Source organism: Dipodomys spectabilis, unplaced genomic scaffold (assembly GCF_019054845.1).
Source record: "Dipodomys spectabilis isolate Male_0828 unplaced genomic scaffold, ASM1905484v1 ptg000004l, whole genome shotgun sequence".
Classification (NCBI taxonomy): Eukaryota; Metazoa; Chordata; class Mammalia; order Rodentia; family Heteromyidae; genus Dipodomys; species Dipodomys spectabilis.
In genome coordinates this window covers 8,567,355-8,593,164 of record NW_024870681.1, presented here as the reverse complement: position 1 = coordinate 8,593,164, position 25,810 = coordinate 8,567,355, and the positions used below count along the sequence as shown (strand labels likewise).

General features: G+C 41.4%; 1 protein-coding gene across 1 annotated transcript in view; it reads left to right on the top strand.

Moving 5' to 3' along the window:
• Appbp2 (amyloid beta precursor protein binding protein 2) overlaps positions 1-14,238 on the top strand; it is a 63,390-nt gene extending 49,152 nt beyond the window's left edge. Inside the window, exons 10-13 of the mRNA XM_042691297.1 lie at positions 1,125-1,210; positions 4,869-5,059; positions 6,591-6,756; positions 11,902-14,238. Coding sequence (XP_042547231.1) covers positions 1,125-1,210; positions 4,869-5,059; positions 6,591-6,756; positions 11,902-12,155 — 697 coding nt within the window. The 3' untranslated portion in view covers positions 12,156-14,238. The remainder of the gene's footprint in view (positions 1-1,124; positions 1,211-4,868; positions 5,060-6,590; positions 6,757-11,901) is intronic.
• Positions 14,239-25,810: the final 11,572 nt, after the last annotated feature.

The window sequence follows — 25,810 nt, the reverse complement described above, 5'->3', positions numbered from 1 at the left end:
AGTATACAAATAGCTTACCCTCTGTTAGGTAAGATACACCATAAGCAAATAACCATACATGTTAGTCAAGCAGGAATAAAGTTAGACTAAGAATTTAGAGTGATGATAGAGTGTTTTTTAGAGACTTATATATAGTTAGTCTCTTTTGGAAAGGCCTACTTAGTGAGAGTGAGTGAGCTATGTCGGTATTCAAGAAAAGAATATTGCAAAGGGGTGGGGGGAGCAAGTGCAAGGTTAAGGACATGCTCTTCATGTCAGGAGAGTGGTAAGCCTGTGTGGCTGCAGGCCTAAGAGAAGGTAGGTCTAAAAATTGTAGATGAGGCAGGGTTGGAGGGTGTGTTGAGCCTAGTTACCATTTTTTTTTTCCTGAGATGAGAATCTATTGGATATTAAAAGTTAAGCCCAGGGGCTGGGAAGGTGGCTCAGTGGTAGAGCGCTTGCCTTGCATGCCTGAGGCCCTGGGTTCTATTCCTCAGCACCACATAAGAAAAAAAGCCGGGAGTAGCACTGTGGCTCAAGTGGTAGAGTGCTAGCCTTGAGCTGAAGAGCTGAGGGACAGCTCCCAGGCCCAGAGTTCAGGCCCCACAACTGGACCCCCCCCCCCCAAAAAAAAAAAAAAAAAAAAAGTTAAGCCCAGTGCTGATGGCTCATGGCCATAATCCTAGCTACTCAGAAGGCTGAGATCTGAGGATTGTGGGAAACCAGCCTGGGCAGAAAAGTCCCTATGAGACTATCTCCAATTAACCACTCAAAAACTGGAAGTAGAGCTGTGGCTCAAAATGATAGAGCCTTAACCTTGAGCAGAAGAGCTCAGAGACAGCTCCCAAGCCCTGAGTTCAAGCCCCATGACCAACAACCAAAAACAAAGTTTAGTCTACTTCAGATGGAAATTTAAAGCAACAGTAAACTGACACTTAGAGATACGGGATGTAGCTCAGAGTACTTGCCTAGCATGTGAGAGGCTCTAGTCTGCAGAAAACAACAACAACAACAAAAACTTGATTATTTACATTTCAGTTGTACTTTATATCAGCATTATTTTATAAATTGTTACTTTGGGGGGAGGGACATTTTAAGGGATTTGTAACTAAAAGGAAATGCCACACTCTGTTTATCTGTTGCAGATTTCATGCAGAAAGAGCTATTGGTATCATTACCCACATCCTACCTGAAGATCATCTTCTTTTGGCTTCTTCAAAGAGGGTGAAAGGTACCCATTGTAATCTAATCTCAGAAACCTTTAAATTGATAATGATATATAGCATAAAGTCGGGGCATTTGTTTGTTTTCTCAGATTATATATACAAATTATGAAAATAGCCAGTTCTTTCAGCTGCATTTAATGATTTCCAATGGTTTATTTCAGTCTTAAAACATTTTTGGTGATTCACCCTAGTTCCTTTCTGTTTTTTTTTTTTTTTTTTTTTTTTTCCCTTCATTCATGTATATCTGAGTTTATTTTGAGGAAAACGTGTAGGAACAATACAGTGGTGCCACACTAATGTGGATGGGACATTGAACACTGAAGGTGGGTTTCATAGGGTTCATTTCACAAGCTAAACTTTTTTTATGGTACCATGGAGAGTCAAAGCTAGGGCTTTATGTATGCTAATCAAGCATTCTGCCACTGACCTACGTCCCCAGCCCTTCCTATGCTTTTTTGTTTTTTGGTGATAGGGTCTCACTAAGTTGCTCAGGTTGGTCTTGAGCTTGGTGTGTAAACTAAGCAGGCTTCAAACTTCAGATCTTCCTGTCTTCACCTCCCAAATACTAGGCCTATGTCTAGCTACAGTGCACAATTTTAGGCAGGCACTTTCAGTTGAGTCACATCTACAGCTGTATTTACTCTGGTATTATTTTTTTTTTTTTGTCGGCCGTGGGGCTTGAACTCTGGGCCTGGGCGCTGTCCCTCAGCTCTTCAGCTCAAGGCGAGCGCTCTACCACTTGAGCTACAGCGCCACTTCCGGTTTTCTAGTGGTTTATTGGAGATAGGAGTCTCACGGTCTCTCCTGCCCGGGCTGGCTTTGAACCGCGATCCTCAGATCTCAGCCTCCTGAGTAGCTAGGATTACAGGCGTGAGCCGCCAGTGCCCGGCTACTCTGGTATTTTTTGAGATAGAATCTGGCTTTTTTCTTCTTCTTCTTTTTGTTGGTTGTGGGGTGCTGTCCCTGAGCTTTTCAGTTCAAGGGTAGCACTCTACCACTTGAGCCACAGTGCCACTTCTGGTTTTCTGTTGGTTGATTGGAGATAAGAGTCTCACAGATTTTCCTGCCTGACCTGGCTTTGAACCATGATCCTCAGATCTCAGCCTCCTGAGTAGCTAGAATTACAGGGGTGAGCTACCAGTGCCTGGCTAGAATTTAGCTTTTTACCCAAGCTGTCCAGACTGCTATCTTTTTTTTTTTTTTTGGTTGTGGGGCTTGAACTCTGGGCCTGGGCGCTGTCCCTCAGCTCTTCAGCTCGAGCACTGTACCACTTTAGCTACAGCGCCACTTCCTAATTCACTTTTTTAAAAAAATCATAACTAGGATATCAAACACCTTCAGACCTAGCTTTTTAATCATGTTGAGATCAGTTATCACACACTTTTTACTCAGACTGGCCTCTAATCACAGTCCTTCCAGTTTTTGCTTTCTAAATAGCATTATATAAGCATGAGCCACTGGCACACCAAACTTTACCTTTTCTTATTTTCACTTGTCTTTTAGGTTGTCTTTGTTATTGTTACACTGAAATTCAAACTCAGGGCCTCATACTTGCTAGATACTCTACCATTGGTCACACCCCAAACCCTTATCTTTAACCAGTATTCTTTTGTTTAATGCATTTATTTTGCTAAGATGATTGATTGGCTCATCTTTATTGTACTTGCATGCATATTGAATAAGTTCTACCATTAATTCTGAAAGTAGGATTTTTTTTTCTCCTTCCAGATTGGCAATTAAGTTAAACAAATAATATGTCATTAAATTACCTGGAATTCCACTAATCCTGATCAACATTATATGATTTTTTTAAATTTTCCTTTCCTTAATAAGATAATTAAATGAATGAACAGTTTTTTAGTTTTATAACTTGATTTTTTTCACTTACTATATCATGAACATTTTCCATTTCAATACATTAGGTATTTAACCTTTTAATATATTTAATCCCATCTTTTATTGGACTTTTATATTTTTTTTAATAATTATAATTGCCAGGGGTTGGTGGCTTACACTTGTAATCCTAGCTACTCAGGCTGCAATCCTAGCATTGCAGTTCAAAGCTAGCCTGGGTAGGAAAGTCTCTGAGACTCTCATCTCCAATTAACTGCTAGAAAACTGGAAATGGTTCTGTGGCTCAGTAGAGCATTAGCCTTGAGCTGAAGAGCTCAGGGACAGCACCCAGGCCCAGAGTTCAAGCCTCATTAATGACCAAAAATAAATAAATAATTACAATTGTAATTTTTAAATGCTGCAGTGAGATAAATCTTTTTTTTTAATTAATTTTATTGTCAAGGTGATGTACACAGGGATTACAGTTTACATTCGTGAGGTAGTGAGTACAGTTCTTGTAAAAATTGTTACCCTCTCCCATTTTTCTCCTACTTTCCCTCTCTCACAAGATGTCTCTTTTTTTTTGCCAGTCCTGGGGCTTGAACTCAAGGCCTGAGCACTGTCCCTTAGCTTCTTTTTTGCTCAAGGCTAGCACTCTACCACTTGAACCATAGCGCCACTTGCAGCTTTTTATGTGGTATTGAGGAATCAAACCCAGGGCTTCTTGTAAGTTAGACAAGCATTCTGCCACTAAGCCACATTCCCAGGTGATAAGTCTCTTTTAGCTACCTTTATGAATATAGACCATTTTCCGAAAAATTACATTACTCAGTAAAAGAACTTGTATATTCTTAGTACTTTGAATGGAATTTGAAAGTTTCAAATGAAACTTTATAGTTAAAATGTCTTCTGCCTTGATTTCATCGGTCAAATGAGTAGGAGGAAACCAATTCTAAGTTGTGTGTGGTTATTGGTTTTACAAAGGGTGGTTTCAAAACTAAAAAGTGCTTACTTACTCCTTGACACAGTTTCATAACTTAAAAACAATTGCTTCTGGGTTGGGAAGGTGGCTCAGTGGTAGAGCACTTGCATGCATGAGGCCCTGGGTTCCATTCCTCAGCACCACATAAGCAGAAGAAAAAAAAAGAAAAAGCCGGAAGTGGTGCTGTGGCTCAAGTGGTAGAGTGATAGCCTTGAGCTGAAGAGCTGAGGGACAGCACCCAGGCAGAGAGTTCAGGCCCCATAACCGGACCCCCCTCCCCCCAAAAAATTGGCTTCTTCCTGCCATTTGCTTTAAAAACAAATCCTGACCAGCAAAGTAAAAGTATAGTAGTGTGTTAAAATAGAAGTTAATTCTGCAGCTGGGCACCGGTGCTCACACCTGTAATCCTAGCTACTCAGGAGGCTGAGATCTGAGGATCGTGGTTCAAAGCCAGCCCGGGCAGGAAGGTTCCTGAGACTCTTTATCTCCAATAAACCACTAGAAAACCGGAAGTGATGCTGTGGCTCAAGAGATAGAGTGCTCGCCTTGAGCTGAAGAGCACAAGGACAGCGCCCAAGCCCAGAATTCAAGCCCCACGACCGACCAAAAAAAAAAAAAAAAGTTAATTCTGCAGAATAATTTGATGCATACGCTATATTCATCATGCTGTAGAGAATGACTGTTCTAAAAGTACACTGTTAAAATGAAATTCTTTTGTTCTTGACCAGTTCTAAGCCATAATTACATATATTCAGTAAATATTTACATTATTTAATTTTTTTATTGGATATTCTGATGGTTTGAAAAGTGGTTTTGAAGTTCATTATTGTATTGCTTTCTTTACTCAGCACTTATATTAGAGGAGATTGCTATCGACTGTCATAATAAGGAAACTGAACAGAGGCTGCTTCAAGAAGCTCATGATTTGCACCTGTCTTCACTCCAACTAGCTAAAAAAGCTTTTGGAGAATTTAATGTACAGACTGCAAAACACTATGGTAATCTTGGAAGACTTTATCAATCAATGAGAAAATTTAAGGTAGAAACATGTTTTATACCTATACTAAATAATTGTCAGTACCTTAAATGTAAAGCATATTCATTATAATTCTATTTTATTCCATAAAGGCAATATTAATAGCAATATTAGAATTGTATAATAATAGATTTTAATTATAGCAGTATAAATACTGTCTTAATTCTATTTTATTTATTATATTTAATTCTATTTTAGAAGTCTGAGTTGGGGCTGAGAAGGTGGCTCAGTGGTAGAGTGCTTGCCTCACATGCATGAGGCCCTGGGTTTGATTCCTCAGTACCACATAAACAGAAAAAGCTGGAAGTGGCGCTGTGGCTCAAGTGGTAGAGATCTAGCCTTAAGCTGAAGAGCTGAAGGACAGTGCCAAGGCCCAGAGTTCAAGCCCATGACAGACAGAAAAAAAAAGAAATCTGAGTTATTTTTCCATTTTTGAGGTCTAGTAAAGAAAGATGAGGCAATCCACTATGTTTATTTAGCCAGATAATCAATTGTATAATCTCTCAGCCTGGGTTTAGTTTGTTGCAATAAAAATGATCAAACCAGGCTGGGAAGGTGGCTCAGTGGTAGAGTGCTTGCCTTGCATGCATGAGGCCTTGCGTTTGATTTCCTCAGCACCACATAAGCAGAAAAAGCCAGAAGCGGCACTGGCTCAAGTGGTAAAGCACTAGCCTTGAGCTGAAGAGCTGAGGGACAGAGCCCAGACCCAGAGTTCAGGCTCCACGACCAACCAAAAAAAAGGGATAGCATATCCAGTCCTAGCACCTGCATGTGCACACATGCACATACATGTATGTTTATATAAATTCACTCCTATACTAGTTTTCATTTGAAAGTGTTTTAAAAGTCTTCTAACAGTTTTTTATTACTTGAATAAGATTCTCTGATCACTGTTAATATAGGGCACTAGTACTACTACTACTACTGTTATAGCCATCAGCTTTTGTGCACAATTTCTTTTTTTTGGGGGGGGGGTGGACCTCTGGGCCTTGTCACTGTCCCTGAGCTCTTCAGCCCAAGCTAGCGCTCTACCACTTGAGCCACAGCGCCACTTCCGGCTTTTTTTCTTTTTGTTTATGTGGTGCTGAGGAATCGAACCCAGAGCCTTATGCTTGCAAGGCAAGCGCTTTACCACTGAGCCACCTTCCCAGCCCCTATGTGCACAATTTCTAAAAGCAGAAATGTTTTCCACAACTTTTGGAATAATGAAATAGGCTCTTTGTTATAGTTATGTAGGTACTGAGGCTTGAACCTTAGGGCCTGGCATGTTCCATTTCTGGCTTTTTGGTGGTTAGTTGGAGATAAGAATCTTAGACTTTTCTGTTGCTTCCGTGGCTTCGACAGAGATACTCAGATCTCTGCCTCCTAAATAGCCAGGATTATAGGCATGAGCCACTGACATCTGGTGAAATACACTCTTTCAGTTTTATTACCTATTGCATCTATAAGCTGTCCTTAACATTTAAAACAGTACTATTTATTGGGTAAAAATCGTTGACCTCAGAAAAATAATTCTTAATGATTGCTTTTTTAGGAAGCTGAAGAAATGCACATCAAAGCAATTCAGATTAAAGAGCAACTTCTTGGTCAAGAAGATTATGAAGTAGCCCTTTCAGTGGGACACCTGGCTTCTTTATATAATTATGACATGAATCAGTATGAAAATGCTGAGAAACTTTACTTGCGATCTATAGCAATTGGTACGTTACTTTTAAATTTTCTTTAGTCTGTTGCCTAAAGATCATCATATCAACATGTCTTATGTTTGATAAAGGAAATGCTATTACTGGCACATAGAGGTTCAAGCTTCAAAGGTATCTGGAAGCTACCAAAAAAAGCCATCTGAAATACTTCAATAAATGTGCTTTTTTGATGTTGAACTCAATCAGCGGAGATATGATTCTAAAATGTCGGTTGTAGGGCTGGGAATGTGGCTTAGTGGTAGAGTGCTTACCATGCATGAAGCCCTGGGTTCAATTCCTCACTACCACATAAATGAAAAAGCCTAAGTGGCACTGTGGCTCAAGTGATAGAGTGCTAGCCTTGAGCAAAAAAAGCTCAGGAGCAATGCCCAGGCCCTGAGTTCAATCCCCAGGACTGGTGAAAAAAAAATAAAGGTGCTGGGAAGGTGGCTCAGTGGTAGAGCGCTTGCCTTGCATGCATAAGGCCCTGGGTTCAATTCCTCAGCACCACATTAGCAGAAAAAAAAAAATCCAGAAGTGGGGATGAGGCTCAAGTAGTAGAGGGCTGATCTACAGCTAAAGAGCTGGGGGACAGTGCCCAAGCCCAGAGTTCAGGCCCTACAACTGACAAAAAAATAAAATGTCAGTTGTAGGTAAATTTTTAATCATTTTGCAGTAACTACTGCATTTCTTCCCTCTTCCTTCTTATGTCTTTAACATAGATTAAGTTTACCTCAGGCTTTTTTTTTTTTTTTTGCCAGTCATGGGGCCTGAACTCTGGGCCTGGGCGCTGTCCCTCAGCTCTTCAGCTCAAGGCTAGCACTCTACCACTTGAGCCACAGCATCACTTCTGCCTTTTTTTTTTTCTGCTTATGTGGTGCTGTGAAATTGAACCCAGGGCCTCATGCATGTAAGTCAAGCACTCTACCACTGAGCCATCTTCCCAGCCCCTCTCAGGCTTTTTTTATATTAGTTTGGAGTATTGGTTTGGCTTGGTTTGGGATGTTTTTGTTTTGTTTTGCCAGTCCCTGGGGTTGAGTACCATCTCTAAGCCTCTTTGTGCGCAAGTCTAGCACTCTACCACTTGAGCTACAGTGCCATTCTGGCTTTTTGGGGTAGTTTATTGGAGATAAAGGTCTGATGGAGACTTTTCTGCCTGGGCAGGCTTCGAACCTCAGTTCTCAGATCTTAGCCTCCTGATTACCAGCATTGGTGCCCAGCTTTTTTTTTTTTTTTTTTTTTTAAAGTATATACTAGGGTTTTTTTTTGGGGGGGGGGGAAGGGTTTGTTTTTGTTTTTGTTTTTTTGGACATGGGGCTTGAACTCTGGGCCTGAACGCTGTCTCTCAGCTCTTCAGCTCAAGGCTAACACTCTACCTCTTGAGCCACTGTGCCACTTCTGATTTTTTTTCTGAGTGGTTTATTGGAGATAAGAGTCTCATGGACTTTCCTGCCCAAGGCTGGCTTTGAATCACAATTCTCAGATCTCATTCTCCTGAGTAGCTAGGATTACAGGCATGAGCCACCAGTGAGGCTAATATGCTAGGGTTTAAACTCATGCTGTCTACACAGGCTCTCTGTTATATGAGCCACATCGTTAGCCTGTTTGTGCTGTAGTTATTTTTTTAATAGATCTCACATTTTTGGTCAAGGCCAACCTCTGTTCACAGTCCTCCTCCTGCTTATGCCTCTAGTTGAACTGGAATTACCAGCTTACATGCCATACTCAGCTTTTTTAAAACCTGTTTGCTGGTAATGGATCTTGAAGTCGCTCACCATTTTTGCTCATGGCTGATGCTCTTACCACTTGAGACATGCCTTCACTTCCTGCTTTTTGTGAATTAAAAATAAAATCTGAAGCTTGGCGCCGGTGGCTCACACCTGTAATCCTAGCTACTCAGGAGGCTGAGATCTGAGGGTCGTGGTTCAAAGCCAGCCCGGGCAGGAAAGTCCATGAGACTTTTTTTTGGGGGGGGGGGGGGGTTCAGTAGTGGGGCCTGAACTCTGGGCCTAGGTGCTGTCCCTCAGCTCAAGGCTAGCGCTCTACCACTTGAGCCACAGCACCACTTCTGGCTTTTTTTCCTTTTTGCTTATGTGGTACTGAGGAATCAGGGCCTCAGGCATGCAAGGCAAGCACTCTACCACTGATCCACCTTCCCAGCCCCCATGAGACTCTTATCTCCAATAAACTACTAGAAATCCGGAAGTAGCACTGTGGCTCAAGTGTTAGAGCACTTCCTTGAGCTGAAGAGTCCAGGGGACAGCGCCCAAGCCCAAAGTTCAAGCCCCACGACTGACCAAAAATAAATAAATAAAATAAAATCTGGCAGATTTGTCTGACTGGCAGGCTTCAAAATTCAATCCTCTGATCTCTGCCTCCTGAGAATTATAGGTCAGAGCCTGCCTCTTAACTGCTTCTAGTGAACAATAATTCTAAAATATAACTGACTTGACAGCACTGTCACTTTTCATTTCAAGTGCCATATATATTAGTGTGTCTTCCATTTTAGTATTAACAAAATAAGATTCTGTTTGCCTGTTAGTAGGCATGCTGGACAGATGCCTGTGATCCTAGCATTGTTTGCAAGGCTGAGGCATATCAAGTGTAAGGCTTGCTTGAGCTACATATGAGTTCAGGCCAGTCTGGGTTATAATACCCTATGCCAAAAGTAATTAAATGCCTTTAAGTCTCTTGCGCATTTTCATATTGAATTTTTACTTACTTTTTGACTTGAGATATGATGACCCCCTCATTCTAGGAGACCCTTTAGGAGGGTATTTTTTTTTTTTTGTCGGTCATGGTGCTTGAACTCTGGGCCTGAGTGCTGTCCCTCAGCTCTTCAGCTCAAGGCGAGCGCTCTACCACTTGAGCTACAGCGCCACTTCCGGTTTTGTGGTGGTTTATTGGAGATAGGAGTCTCTCACGGTCTTTCCTGCCCGGGCTGGCTTTGAACCGCGATCCTCAGATCTCAGCCTCCTGAGTAGCTAGGATTACAGGCGTGAGCCACCAGCGCCCGGCTTAGGAGACCCTTTAAAGTACAGAATTTCTTAAATTCTTAAATTTAATTTCTTAAATTTCTTAAATTCATCTTTTGTGGTTAGCACTTTTTATTTTATTCAGTTTTTTTTTTTAAATCACAGTTTTTGAACACTTTACCATTCACATTTGCATCTACAGTCTAAAAACTGGCATTTGATTTTGGTGTGAGGTAGGAATCAGATTCCATTTTTTTCCTATATGCATATTCAGTTAATTTGGACCATTTCTTCAAAAGACTATCCTTTCCCTCAGTCTTAAGTCATGTGTCCATATATACATACATGAGTGTCTCTCACTTAGCCATAGTATATTAACTTACATGTTCATTCCTAAAATGCATATTCTTAAGAATTACTAGCCCAGCAGGGTGCTGGTGGCTCACACCTATAATCCTAGCTACTCAGGAGGCTGAGATCTGAGGATTGTAGTTCAAAGCCAGCCCAGGCAGGAAAGTCTGTGAAACTCTTATCTCCAATAATCCACCAGGAAACCGAAAGTTGCACTGTAGCTTAAGTGGTAGAGCACTTGCCTTGAGCTGAAGAGCTGAGGAACAGCGCTCAGGCCCAGAGTTCTAGTCCATACCTTTGTGGAAAGCAAGTTTATTTAGTTTGCTCTTTATGCAGGTTTTTTTGTTTGTTTGTTTGGTTTTTGTTTTTGTTTTGGGTCTGGTCCTGGGGCCTGAACTCAGGGCCTGGGCGCTGTCCCTCAGCTCTTCAGCTCAAGGCTAGAGCTCTACCACTTGAGCCACAGCGCGACTTCCGGCTTTTTTCTTTTTGCTTATGTGGTGCTGAGGAATCGAAGCAGGGCCTCAGGCATGCAAGGCAAGCGCTCTACCACTGAGCACCTTCGCAGCCCTTTATGCAGGTTTTTTGTGTGTGTGAATATGTCAGCCCTGGAAGCTGAACTTAGGGCTCCACATTCTCACTCAGCTTCCCTGTTCATGCTTGGTGCTCTTACACTTGAGTCACACTTCCAGTTTGGCTTTTTGCTAATTCATTTGATATACCCTTCTTAATTTGAGTTATATACCCTTCTTAAGTGTAGATGATAGTCGTTTGAAAAATAATTAAGCTTATTTATGTTTATATTATATACCCCATCTTTACTTGGTTATTTAAGTATTTTAATGTTCTTAAAATCTCAGCTGTATAGAAAGGTATGCTCCTACATGTGTAGTTTGCCCTGCTTTCTTCTGCCTAATTCCCACCTACCTGATACTACTTTCTTTCTTTCATTTCCCTCCCTCCCTCCTTCCTTCCTTCTTTCCTTCCTTCCTTCCTTCCTTCCTTCCTTCCTTCCTTCCTTTTTCTCCCTCCCTCTCCCTCTCCCCCTCCCTCCCTCTCTCCCTCTCCCTTCCCCCCCCTCCCCCTCCCTCCCTCCCTCCCTTCCTCCCTCCCTTCTTTCTTCCCTTCCTTCCTTCCTTCCTTCCTTCCTTCCTTCCTTCCTTCCTTCCTTCCTTCCTTCCTTCCTTCCTTCCTTCCTTCCTTCCTTCCTTCCTTCCTCTCCCTCTCTCCCTCCTTCCTTTCTGTGTGTGTTGATCATGGGGCTTGAACTCATAGCGTAGACATTGTCTTTGAGCAATATTTTAATCAAGGCTATCACTCTACCACTTTGAGCTACATTGCCACTTACTCCATAGTGAAGCCAACTTTTCTATAGGCAAGAAAAAGTGTTGGAACTTACTCAAGAGAGTAGGTTAAGAGCAACTAATACAAGAATTGATTATAATCTTTTCAGCAAGATAAAGCTAGACTTTTTTTGGTTGTTTTTTTTTTTTTTTTTTTTTGTCGGTCGTGGGGCTTGAACTCTGGGCCTGGGCGCTGTCCCTCAGCTCTTCAGCTCAAGGCTAGCACTCTACCACTTGAGCTACAGCACCACTTCCGGTTTTCTGGTGGTTTATTGAAGATAGGAGTCTCACGGTCTCTCCTCCCCGGGCTGGCTTTGAACCGTGATCCTCAGATCTCAGCCTCCTGAGTAGCTAGGATTACAGGCGTTGAGCCACCAGCGCCCGGCAAGATAAAGCTAGACTTTTTAGTTAAATTTTAATTAAAGAATTAACCTTGTGTAGAAAACACATTTGTTTCCGGAAGTATTTGAACTGACTTTCTTTTTTGTTACTTTCAGGGAAGAAACTTTTTGGTGAAGGCTATAGTGGACTAGAATATGATTACCGAGGCCTCATTAAACTTTACAACTCCATTGGAAACTATGAGAAAGTGTTTGAATATCACAATGTTCTGTCTAACTGGAACCGGTTGCGAGATCGGCAGTATTCAGTGACCGATGCTCTTGAGGACGTCAACACCAGCCCCCAGTCCACTGAAGAAGTGGTGCAGTCCTTCCTGATTTCTCAGAATGTTGAGGGACCAAGCTGCTGAGGGAGGACCTCAGTTAACCATTTATCTTTTCCCAGATTCCAGGGAATTCATACTGTGAAATCAAAACCAAGTCGTTTTGGGGGGCTGGAATTTGCATTGAAACACTGGTCCAGTCCATTGAAGACCCTATTTTGGGTAATCCCTATCTTGCAGAGTGTCCGTAGAATAAGTATATATTCAGTTATATTCAGCATGTAACGCATGTATAAGTAGTCTGGCCCACATTTTCAACCTAGTAGAACAAACAGGAATTTTTTTTTTCTTTTTAAAAAAGAATTCATTTTGCAGAAAGCCCGAAAGAAAAAAAAAAAAAAAGAACCCCTAAATAAAACTATTTAAGAGTTTAAAAAGAGTTGCATTCTTATTATGTAAGGATGATTTTAACAACTTTTTAACATATAATTCTTCCATGTGGAGGTATTCAATACTGTATTGTAAAGAAATTTTATGAAGAAACATCTTTATATGCAGTATAGAAAATTAAACACAAGTACTAATAAAAGAGGGACATCCTGATTTAGGTTTGGCCACCTTACCAAAAAAAAAGATACAACCACTTCAAAGCTATAAGGGAAGGACTGTCAGATTCATCTGAACTGGACCAGTGTTGATCTGTAAGTAAAGGATATTAGTAGACCAGCAATTTTAATTCTTTTTTTGTTTTTGGTACAACAATGCAAGATACTTTAAAAGCATTTGCTGACCGGACCAGAAGGATCTAAAATTGGACCAGCCTAATGGAGAAGGTGGTTATTTGGACCAGAGGCTTTAGATTGTTTTAGCCCCTGCATATACTTTTATCAGTAGAATGATTTCACTTATATAATGAACAGTGATAATGCAAAACTTATATTCATATACTAGATGCCAAACTAGGAAAATTTGGCAATTTCACTGGCATATCTTTAGTCCAGGTACACAGACGGCCATGCCATAAACAAGTCTATAAATATCTGCCGCGGCCACCCCACCCTCATTTTAATTATCATTCTAATAATCAGCGCTGTTAATAAGTATATTGACTTAAAAGGTATGAAACAGCTCATGTCCAGATGGGAATTTTGGATTACTATATGGGTTGTGGGGAATAAGGAAAATGAATGCATAAAAGTAAGTTGTCTAAGAAAAATATTCATTTTAATGGTACATAATAGTACAACTGAGTCATTTTGATTGAAATCCAGAATTCATGTAGAAAGAGCCCTTTATGATAAGTCTGTTTCACTAATTTTGTTTAATGAGTTATTTTTTTTTAAGACAGTTGAGTTGTTTAATGTTGAGGTAATGTTCAAATTTAAGAAGTTGTGATACGTAACAAACCAAGAAATAAAAAGTTCTTTTGCTTTTACCTCAATTCTTACTATAGTGGCCCATCTGGTGCCTCTAGTTAAGAATCTGGGTTTCTCCCCTATTTTCAGGGGTTCATGACTTGGCTGTTAAGAGATGTTGCTCCTAGCTAACGCGTGGGAGTAGTCTCTGGGTGAGTGGGTGTGTGCTGAATTTTGTTTTCTTTTAATATGCATGTTGAGTAGGGGGGGGATGTAAACTCTCACACAGAGTATAGAAAAAAATGAATTGGAGATTTTAAAATTCTTGTTAAACACTTGTTTGCACTTCCCAACTTTAACCTTGTTTGAAACTGCTCTTTGAAGTCTTAGGAGGCAGTGGATTTAGGTCCTTGGGAGATTTGTCAAGGGTGTGCCTAACAATGAGACACGCCCACACCCTGGGTTGATAACAGGCTTTGGAAACCTGGACTTACTCTAATTGGACTGCTTTCCTTTTAAGTTTTGCAAAGAAAAATAATTGGCATACTTGCAGTTTATGAAACTGATCTCTCTCCCAGTTAATCACAGTCAGCTGCCATGAGGCGCCCTTTATTAATTACCAGATAGTCTTTGTGACCAAGGACTAACATTGTAAGTTCCTTAGATCTATCCTCATGGGCCTATATATGTGATTCCTCCAAAGATACTTTCAGGTTAGGCTTTGTGTACTTTATTGGTTATTTAGAGCCCTGTGGTATGTTTGTGGTATAGGAATGTCATGGTAAATTGTTTTTTAATAAATAATTTGAAATGTATGTTTCCACCTGAAGTTTTTTTTAATCTGATTTTTGTTTTGTGCACATACAGCATTTTATAGGATAAAACCAAGCAAGTTACTTAAGGCCTCTTCCTCCCTACTCAGTTTAAACCCAACTCACACTCAGTGATAAATGATCACAGGTTCATAATGTCAAATGGCAACCAGTTCCTTTTTTTTTTCCCCCCCAAATATCACTATTGTCAGTTTTCTGTTTATCACCACTGCTTTACTAGAGTTTTCTATAAGTCGATAAAAGTTGATATAATGCCTGTACTCTGACTTAAGAAAACATTGCTGTTAATGATAAGAATTAAGAAGTTATTTCTGATTCTAGTAAAAAAAAAATCCCTAATAATTTTAAGTGTAGGATTTATTCCTTTAGTAAAAATATTTAGAGTACAAGATAAATATGACCATAACTTATGACATTAAAAAAAAAAAACTCAAAGGAAAGAAGTAAAATGTACCTCGTAATAACCAATAGTTTGCACAAACTTCTTACATGTGGTAGAGTCTGTATAAGGATGCCCACGAACTTAAAGGTTGTTTTTTGGAGGCTCGATGAAGTTATGTTAAATAATGGCCATTCGTTTCATCCTTTCATGACTTATAAAGTTTGGTGCTACTCAAGTTGGCATCAAGGAGCTCTTGGATGGTGCCAGCCAGCTGGTCAGTCACTGCATTCAGTTCAGTAGAGCCAATGGAATTTTTTTTTTTAAGCCACAAAGTCGCCTTTGTCCAAAGGATTAGAGCCCTTTTTACAATTTCTCTTTGTTTAGTTAAAACTGAAACTCCCAGCCAGGTGCTGGTAGCTCATTCCTGTAATCCTAGCCACTCAGGAAGCTGAGCCCCAAAAACCAGAAGTAGAGCTGTGGCCCAAGTGGTAGAGCACCAGTCTTGAGCAAAAAAGGTAAAGGATAGTGCCATGGCTCTGAGTTCAAGCACCAAAAACAAAACAAAACAACAAAAACCCTCCTTGTTTCTCTGTAGTAACTTCTGCCCAGGTATTTTTGCATTACGAAATAAAGGATTTAATGGTCTTTGTTTCTAGCCCATAGAAAACGTTTCATAGAATATGAAAATAGTATGGAAATAGAAGAAACCTCTCATGGTCCCAGCTACTGAGATAACAGGATCTCTTGAGCCTACAATTTCAAAGTCAGCCTACTTACTGTTGCAAGATCCTATCTTTAAAAATAGGTATATGGGCGCCAGGCACCAGTGGCTCAATGCCTCTAATCCTAGCTACTCAGGAGGCTGAGTTCAAAGCCAGCCTGGACAGGAAAGTCCCTGAAACTCTTATCTCCAATAAACCACCAGAAAACCAGAAGTGATACTGTGGCTCAAGTAGTAGAGCGCTAGCCTTGAGCTGAATAGCTGAGGGACAGCGCCCAGGCCCAGAGTTCAAGCCCCATTACTGACCAACAACAACAAAAGCAGCTACAATTTTAGAAATATAATGAGTATTATGTGACAGGTTGTTTTTTCTTTTGTTTTTACCACAAATGGAAAGCTGAACAATAAACACACTCCTAAAATATGAAACTTTTGGCCAAAACTGTAAATTTTAAGGATGATTTGCTAAATGGCAGTTAATATTAACTGCCATTTTTTATGTTTTCCCCAGGACATACAGCCTTGTTGCTTCTAAATTTATATAGCTGGATAGTAAAGTTACTACTGGAAAGATTCAATAAGTGCTTCTTTTAGTTGTATTTTTGCTTTAAAAGTTAATGCCTATTTCACCTCTTGGGTTTGGAAGACCTCAAGTTACCAGAAAAAGAATTCCCTAAAATAGGATATTTGGATTACTTTCCAGCTTGAACACTAGTAGTTTTTTGTCCATGAATCTCAGGAATGTTTTGGACAGAAAACTGGTTTTACCCTGTTGATCTGAAGGAGTGTGCTTTAGGAGTACTAAATAATACTATTCTTAATTGCAGCCCTAGGTATTTATAGCATGAGTGGCCTTAGTGAGTTCATTGAAGTGCACATGTTTTTCAAAAGTAAAATTTAAGATTAAATATATACGCTATATATAGATATCTAGAAAACTTGGTTTGTAGTGCACAGTTAAGTGTTGGATCACTAAATAACCATTGCAGGTACCATTTATGTAACATCTGTATATTTCTTTTATGGAAAGATATGTTGCCATGGTAACCAAAACATTTCAATTTATCTACTTTTATGATGTGAATGAATGCTACATTTTATTAAATATTACCAGGTCAGTACTATTTTTATACTTTAAGCAACAGGGGATTTTAGTTTTAATGGCTCAAGACACAAAGGATTTAATGGAACAATGAAAAACACATCACTAACATTCTTTATAGGAAAATCCCCACTTCTAGTGCCACAGTAATTTCTATAGAAATATCTAAGGTCATTAATAGATTTTTGAAGACAGTTCATTGTGTCAGAGTGACCTTTCATATCATTCTCACTGACTTGTAGCGCCCACCATTATTTGTAACTGAAACCATACTAAGTATGTTTGTAACCAGCATTGTGATATATTCTGTACTTGTATTGCTAAAAAATGAATTATTGACCCAATAAATATAGTGTTCCTGCATTCATAGTCTGTCTGTTTCCAATTGAGTTGTGATTGCTTTTGGTTGGGAGTCAGGATGTTTAAATTTTGTGCTGTTTTTATTATGTGAGAGAAATAGTTGGAACCAAAACAAATGTGTTGTTATTGAGGGAAATTGAGATGGATAGTAGAGGAGTTCATGGCAACAGCATCTGGAGATGGTGTTATTGAAAATACTTAGGAAATGACAGAGCACTAAAATGAAAGTGACTACCACTCTTTTCCCTAGCCTTCCTACGTAAAGGATAAAGTTGTTTGATAAGAGGCCTGGTAAAGTTCTGCTGGGAATAACAAAGTCCAACACTCAGATTTGAGTTTCAGTTCCAGCTCTGCCTCTGAACTCTAGGAATTTGTGTCAGTACAACCTTGTGTTTCATTTCCTCATTTTGAGGGTCACACTAGGTCTTTAAAGAAGTCTAAGCTGGGCACAAGTGGCTCATACCTGTAAGCCTAGCTAGTCAGGAGTCTGAGATCTGAGAATCATGGTTTGAAGCAAGGCCAGGCAGGAAAGTCTGTGAGACTCTTATCTCCAATAAACTACTTAGAAAAAGCCAGAAGTGATTCTGTGGCTCAAAGTGGTAGAGCGCTAGCCTTGAGCAGAAAAGTTCGGGGATAGCACCCAAGCCCTGATTTCACATCCCACGACTGGAGGGGAAAAAAAAAAAAACTACCATGAAACAACACAAAGTTTTTTTGTTTTTTTTTTTTTTGGGTCCGGTCGTGGGGCCTGAACTCTGGGCCTGGGTGCTGTCCCTCAGCTCTTCAGCTCAAGGCTAGCCCTCTACCACTTGAGCCACAGCGCCACTTCCAGCTTTTTTCTTTTTGCTTATGTGGTGCTGAGGAATTGAACCCAGGGCCTCATGCATGCAAGGCAAGCGCTCTACCACTGAGCCACCTTCCCAGCCCCAGCATAAATCTTAATAAGCACTCAAAACACTGTTACAGGATGGCACTACATTTCAAAAGATTATAAAGAAAAAGACAACCTTCATTTGTAATAGCATTGATTGGCTTCATTGCTGGCACCTTTACTATTTTTTTAACTTCTTTTTTACATCTACATAACTGAAACTTTGATCATACTTTTTCCTTCTACATGGCATGCTATTTCCTGGGTAAAGTCTTAGTTCGTCTGTTAAGGAAAGTTTAAGGGTGCGTGTTGCCATTTCTTGTTAATGCAGCTTTGTTAATTGCCATTGGGCTGGGAAGGTGGCTCAGTGGTAGAGTGCTTGCCTCGAATGCATGAGGCCCTGGGTTCAATTCCTCAACACTACATAAAACAGAAAAGGCCAGAAGTGGCACTGTGGCTCAAGCAGTAGAGTGCTAGCATTGAGCTGAAGAGCGCCCAGAGTTCAAGCCCTATCACTAACAACAACAACAAATTTTACCATTAATATTTGGGAGTGCTAACATTACTTCCAGTTTATAAACTGCTGTTTTGTACATTTATTTAACAAACTTCACAGTTTGCTACTCTAGATATGTTAGCAAACCATACTCATATTTTAGACATACTTTTTCTAGTTAACATTCAAAAATAGGGATGTAGTTCAGTGGTAGAATATATGCTTAGGATGCATAAGGCTCTGAGTCAGCACAAAAACCAAACACAAATCTCCAGACACCTATTAGGATAGCTATTCTAAAACAAGACCAACTATTGGTTAGGATGCATTGTAAACTGGTAAGTCTGCTATGGAAAGTGTGTAAGACTCCTTGAAGTTTTTAGGTAGATCTCAACTATAATTTCTTTTTTCTTTTTTTTTTTGGGGGGGGGTTCCAGTCGTGGGGCCTGAACTCTGCTGTCCCTCAGCTCTTCAGCTCAAGGCTAGCGCTCTACCACTTGAGCCACCGTGCCACTTCCAGCTTTTTTTTTTTTTTTTTGCTTATGTGGTGCTGAGGAATCGAACCCAGGGCCTCCTGCATGCAAGGCAAGCGTTCTACCACTGAGCCACCTTCCCAGCCCCTCAACTAGAATTTCTATACCCAGATCTATAGCCAGAAGACCTGAAAAGAGCCAGGTGCCAATGGCTTATACTTATAATCCTAGCTACTCAGTCTGAGATCTGAGGATAAATGTTCTAAGTCAGCCCAGGTAGACAAATCTGCAAGACTTGTCTTAATTAACTACAAAAAAAAAAACCCCAAAAAACCAAAAACCCATAACTAGAAGTGTGGCTCAAGTGATAGGTGTGAGCAAAAATGTTTTAGAGCTCCAGGCCCTGAATTCAAGCTCCAATACTAGAACACACAAGTTGAAAAGATTTCAAACCAGTAATTCTAGCCACAGTTTCATAGCAACATTATCTCCAATAGCTAAAAGTGGATAAAACAAACCCAAATATTTATCAATAGAGGAAGAGTTAGTTGCCTATACTGGAAATGAAATATTTAGCCTTGAAAGGAAAATTTGCAGGGCACCAGTGGGTCACGCCTATAATCCTAACAACTCAGGAGGCCAAAATCTGAGCATCACAGTTCAAGGCCAGCCCGGGCAGGAAAGTCTACATACTTATCTCCAGTTAACCTCCAGAAAACCAGAAGTGGCACTGTGGCTCAAATGGTAAAATACTAGCCTTGTGCAAAAAGAGCCCAGGGACAGTGCCCAGGCGCTGAGTTCAAGCCCTACAACCAACCAAAAAAAAAAAAAAAAAGGAAATTTTGATGTATGCTATAACATGAATAAACCATGAAGACCTGCAAAGTGAAATTAGTCAAACAGTTACTGTGTGGTTTCAATTATGTGAGGTATCTAAGGTGGTCAGATTCACAAAAGCAGAAGGGGCTGGGAAGGTGGCTCAGTGGTAGAGTGCTTGCCTTGCATGTATGAGGCCCTGGGTTCGATTTCTCAGCACTACATAAGCAGAAAAAGCCGGAAGTGACGCTGTGGTAGAGTGCTAGCCTTGAGCTGAAGAGCTGAGGGACAGCGCCCAGGTCTAGAGTTCAGGCCCCATGACCGAACCCCCCCCCCCCAAAAAAAAAAACAAGAAGAAAACTGTTGCTTAGTATAAGGTATAGTTTCTGTTTGGAAGGTGAGAAAGTTCTGAAGATTGGATGTATAATGATATGAGCATAAGTAACACCAGTAAACTGTACATTTAAAAATATTTAAGATTAGACAGGCTCTGGTTGTTCATGCCTGTAATCCTAGCTCTTCAGGAAGCTGAAATCTGAGGATCACTGTTCAAACCCAGCCTGGGCAGGAAAGTCCATCAGACTGTGGCTCAAAGTGATAGAGCAATAGCATTGAGCAAATAAACTCAGGGGCAGAGCTGGGAATGTGGCTTAGTGGTAGAGTGCTTGCCTAGCATGCAGGAAGCCCTGGGTTCGACTCCTCAGTACCACATAAACAGAAAAAGCAAGAAGTGGTGCTTTCCCAGAGTTCAAGCCCCACGACCGACAAAAAAAAAAAAAAGAAGTGGTGCTTTGGCTCAAGTGGTAGAGTGCTATAGCCTTGAGCAAAAGAAGCTCAGGGACAGTGCCCAGGCTTGAGTTCAAGCCCACGGACTGACAAAAACAACAACAACAACAAAAAAAAAACAGGGGCAGGGGCTGGGAAGGTGGCTCAGTGGTAGAGCGCTTGCCTTGCATGCCTGAGGCCCTGGGTTCGATTCCTCAGCACCACATAAGCAAAAAGAAAAAAGCCGGAAGTGGCGCTGTGGCTCAAGTGGTAGAGCGCTAGCCTTGAGCTGAAGAGCTGAGGGACAGCGCCCAGGCCCAGAGTTCAGGCCCCATGACCGGACCCCGAAAAAAAAAAAAGAAAAAAAAAAAAAAGGAATCGAACCTAGGTCTTCATGCACACTAGGCAAGCATTCTACCACTAAACCAGATTCCCAGTCCTGTGATAGGGGTTCTATAGAAAAAAAAAGTTGGGCTGGGAAGGTGGCTCAGTGGTAGAGCGCTTGCCTTGCATGCCTGAGGCCCTGGGTTCGATTCCTCAGCACCACATAAGCAAAAAGAAAAAAGCCAGAAGTGGCACTGTGGCTCAAGTGGTAGAGCGCTAGCCTTGAGCAAAAGAAGCTCAGGGACAGTGCCCAGGACTGGCAAAAAAGAAAAAGACAAAACAAGTTTATTTTGTGTATATTTCATTATGATTTTTAAAAACTCAATGACAAACATATTCAATTTGTGTAGACTGTTAGGTCTACACAAAAAAAAACAAAAAACCATGAAAACCTGATCACTTCACAACTGTGATTTCTCAATTAGAACTTTGATACAACCTGTCAAAAGTTGGTTTGCATTTAAATTCCTGCTCAGCTCCACACTAGGCCTCTCCCAGTCCCCCCCCCCCCCATTGTTACTTAGTTTTCTTTTCTTCATGTTAGTTTGTTGTTGTTGTTGTTGTTTTGGGTCCAGTCCTGGGGCCAGAACTCTGGGCCTGGGCGCTGTCCCTCAGCTCTTCAGCTCAAGGCTAGCACTCTACCACTTGAGCCACAGTGCCAGTTCCGGCTTTTTTCTTTTTTTGCTTATGTGGTGCTGAGGAATCGAACCCAGGGCCTCATGCATGAAAGGCAAGCACTCTACCACTGAGCCACCTTTCCAGCCCCATGTTAAATTGTTTTTGACCCACCTCTGGGCCCATGCTCTGTATGTACTACATTGGTATCAGATTAATCAAATTTCTTTACACAATAGGAGAGGAGGAAAGGATCATTTGAAAATTACCTTTCAGGGGCTGGGAAGGTGGCTCAGTGGCAGAGGGCTTGCCTTGCATGCATGAGGCCCTGGATTCGATTCCCCAGCACCACACAAACAAAAAAGAAAAAAAGAAAAAGAAAATTACCTTTCAATGAAGTGATAAAGCAGTTGCTTAGTATGGACAAGGTCCTGGGTTCAAACCCTAGCATTGGGGAAAAGGAGAGAGAGAGACAGAGAGAGAGAGATTGAGAGAGAGAGAGACCTAACAAATATAATAGAGCAGCAGTCTGTAGTCTCAGCACTTAAAAAGCTGAGGCAGGCGATACAAGTCAGCTTGGACTAAGTAGTGAGACCAATGTCAAAAAACAAAAACGGGGCTGGGAAGGTGGCTCAGTGGTAGAGCGCTTGCCTTGCATGCATGAAGCCCTGGGTTCAATTCCTCAGCACCATATAAGCAGAAAAGTGCTGGAAGTGGCTCAAGTAGTAGGACGCTAGCTTGAGCTGAAGAGCCGAGGGACAGCGCCCAGGCCCAGAGTTCAGGCCCTATGACCATACCCAAAAAAAAAAGTAAAACAAAACAAAAAACCAAAAACAGGCTCTATTTGGGGGAAGAAGGTGAGTGGAAAGGAAGAATATAGTCAAAATAACATGAAATGATTAGTGATAGGGGTGGGTGAGGTAGATGGGTACATTGCATGCATGTAAAGGTCATAATAAAATCTCCCTTGTACAACTAAAGTTTGCTAATAAAAATATTAAGGGCTGGGAACATGGCCTAGCAGGAGAGTGCTTGCCTAACCCTGAGCTGGATTCCTTGGCACCACATAAACACAAAAAGTGGTGCTGTGGCTCAAGTGGTAGAGTGCTAGCCTTGAACAAAAGAAGCTCAGGGACAGTGCCCAGGACCTGAATTCAAGCCCCAGGACTAGCAAAAAATAATAATAATTAATTAAAAAGTAATCCACCTAAAGTCCTTCCTCCCCTACCCACACATACACACTGGAATGAAGTTTACCTAGTACAGATTTGATCATTCAAATTAAGTCTTTTAGTTTTTTTAGAAATATGATCTCCCTAAATGAGCTTTTATGAGAAGAGGGTGAGAGTTCAGGGAGGCAGGAGGCAGGTGTTTACAGGAGAAGAAAGACTTCAGAGTCCAGAGACGCCGGCTTTTACAAGCTGTGGGGCCTGAGGCAAATCCTCCTTTTTTGAGTGTGGCTGCTCATCTGTAAGGTAGACACTACCTGTCTCTTGAGTTATGAATATCAAATGCCTAGGTCAGTACTGGCTCATTACAGACACTCTGGAAATGTTTGTTCCTTTCTTGCAAGAGGGAAGCGGAAACTCAAGCTCTTCAAACTAAAATATATATGCTTGTGTAGATAGAAGAATCAATCCCTCCACAAAAGATGGTGCCCATATGAATCAGCTGGTACCAAGAACCATGCTGTTATTCAGAGTTCAGGAAATGTAACATATGAGGGATATAACTATTTTATAAAAACAAAAAGCAAGCCAGGCGCTGGTGGCTCACGCCTGTAATCCTAGCTACTCAGGAGGCTGAGATCTGAGGATTATGGTTCAAAGTCAGCCTGGGCAGGAAAGACTGTGAGACTCCTATCTCCAATAAACCACCAGAAAACCAGAAGTGGCGCTGTAGCTCAAGTGGTAGAGCGCTCGCCTTGAGCTGAAGAGCTGAGGGACAGCGCCCATGCCCAGAGTTCAAGCCCCAAGACTGACCGGAAAAAAAAAAAAAAAAGCAAGGTATTCAGAGTATGAGAAGTTTAAAATAGGGTGTGGATATGAGCTAGGCCATATTGAGCAGGTTACATTTGCATGCAAATTTGAATGCATGAAAGGGTCACATGTCCAAAAAGAAATACAACAATAATTTTTTTTAATTTGAGGGCAATGAAGAAGTTAGCTAAGTGAGAATCTTGTGGAAGAGGATTCCAGAGTGCAGAAACAGCCTGTGAAAAAGTCCGAAGTCCTAAACAAGGAGCTATGGCTTGTATCTAGAATGTCCTCCAAAGGTCCAGGTATTCAAGGTTTAGCACTATTATGAGGTAGTGGAAACTCCTAAAAGGTGGAGCCTAGCTGGACGTCAGTGGCTCATACCTGTAATCCTAGCTAGTCAGGAGGCTGGGATCTAAGGATCGTGGTTCAAAGCCAGCCCAGGCAGGAAAGTCCACGAGACTCTTATCTCCAATTAGCCATCAGAAAACGAGAGGTGGTGCTGTGGCTCAAGTGGTAGAGTGCTCACCTTGAGCTGAAGAGCTCAGGGCCAGTACCCAGACCTAGAGTTCAGGGCCCACAACTGACCAAAAAAAAATGGTGGAGCCTAGAAGTCTTGGGTAACTGAAGACATGCCCTAGGAGAAGATTGGGCCCTCCCCTTCGTTCCTTTTTTCTCTTTTGCTTTCTACAGCATGAATTGAGCATCTTAATTCCACTATATACTTCTTACCATGATTATAGTAACACAGTACTACCTTATTTACCACAGGTTCCTAAGCAACGGGACCACCTGGCCATAGACGGAAACTTCCAAAACCAGGAGTCAAATCTTTCCTCCATATAAATTAAGTTCCACTATTTTGTCACAGTGTCAGAAAGCTAACATTATATGGTATGCCTAACAAACATGAAAAAAGCAAGGATGACGGCAGAGTGATAGCAGAATGGATGGTGGGGGCCTGATAGGCTATTATATAAGATGGATACTTGGGAGAAGGTGGCTCATTGGTAGAGCGCTTGCCTTGCATGCATGAGGCCCTGGGTTTGATTCCTCAGCACCACATAAGCAGAAAAACCCAGAAGTGGCGCTGTGGCTCAAGTGGTAGAGACCTAGCCTTGAGCTGAAGAGCTCAAGGGACAGCACCCAGGCCCAGAGTATAGACCCCATGACCAACAATAAATAAATAAAAATTTAAAAAAAAACATATACTTGGGTGAAATGAGCTGTTGGAGGGTTTTAAGCAGATGATGTGCCTTTTTTTTTTTTTTTGGTCAGTTGTGGGGCCTGAACTCTGGGCCTAGGGGCTGTCTCTCAGCTCTTCAGCTCAAGGCTAGTACTCTACCACTTGAGCCATAGCACCACTTCCAGGTTTTTCTGCTTATGTGGTGCTGGGGTATCAAACCCAGGCCTCATGCATGCAAGGCAAGCGCTCTACCACTGAGCCTGATGTGCCTTTTTGAAATCACAGATCCTTCTCAATAAAAAGAGGGTTCCAAAGCCAGCCTTCACTGCTCTCCTGTATCTATCTTTCTTTCTTTTTCTTTTTCTTTTTTGTCAGTTGTGAGGCTTGAATTCTGAGCTTGGGTATTGCCCCTGAGCTCTTCAGCTCAAGGGGAGTGTTCTACCAGTTGAGCCACAGTGCCACTTCCGTTTTTCTGGTGGTTAATTGGAGCCAGCCGGGGCTGGCTTTGAACTGTGATCCTCAGATCTCAGCTTCCTGAGATTAGGATTACAGGTGTGAGCCTCTGGCCCCTGACTCTCTCCTGTATTTTTAGGCTTTGTGACTTTTCTCTGGGCTAACAGGACACTCCAACTGACTTCTTTTGCACATACCATCAGCCCTGGCTGGAAGAAGGCAGATGTATTATCCCACAATTACTCTAGGTGGCGGTGTTGCCTGCAATATAGGGATCTCTCTTTTTGGTTCTTTGCCTAGGATGGATTAAATCTCTCAGGAATAGGAAAAGTTCCCTCCAATCAGCCTGTCCTTCTCTCCCAATGTTCACTGCTTTGTCAAAACTGCCATTTTCTCTTCTTTTCCCCTTCCTTCCTTCCTTCCTCCCTCCCTTCCTTCCTACCTTCCTTTCTTTCTTTCTTTCCTTCCTTCCTTCCTTCCTTCCTTCCTTTCTTTCTCTTTCCTTTCTTTCTTTCTTTCTTTGTGGGTCATGGGGTTTGAACTTGGGGCCCAGGCACTGTCCCTGAGCTTTTTTGCTCAAAGCTAGCACTCTTCCACTTTGAGTAACAGTGCAGTTTCAGGTTTTGTGGTCTTCAGTTGGAGATAAGAGTGTCATAAACTTTTCTGCCCACCCTGGCTTTGAATTGTGATCCTCAGATCTGAGCTGCTTGAGTAGCTAGGATTACAGGTGTGGCCACCAGAACATGCCTGATAGATATTATATGATCAGATACACATAGGTATTACACTTTTTGTTCCTTTCCTAAGAATATCCTCCTTTGGTCTCAGTGTGTGAATGCTTAGAGACCTATATATAATTTATCATGTCCCAGTGTACTTTACTTATTTATTTACTTATTTGTTTGTTTGTTTATTGTTGGTTGTGGAGCTTGAACCCTGGACCTGGGTGCTGTC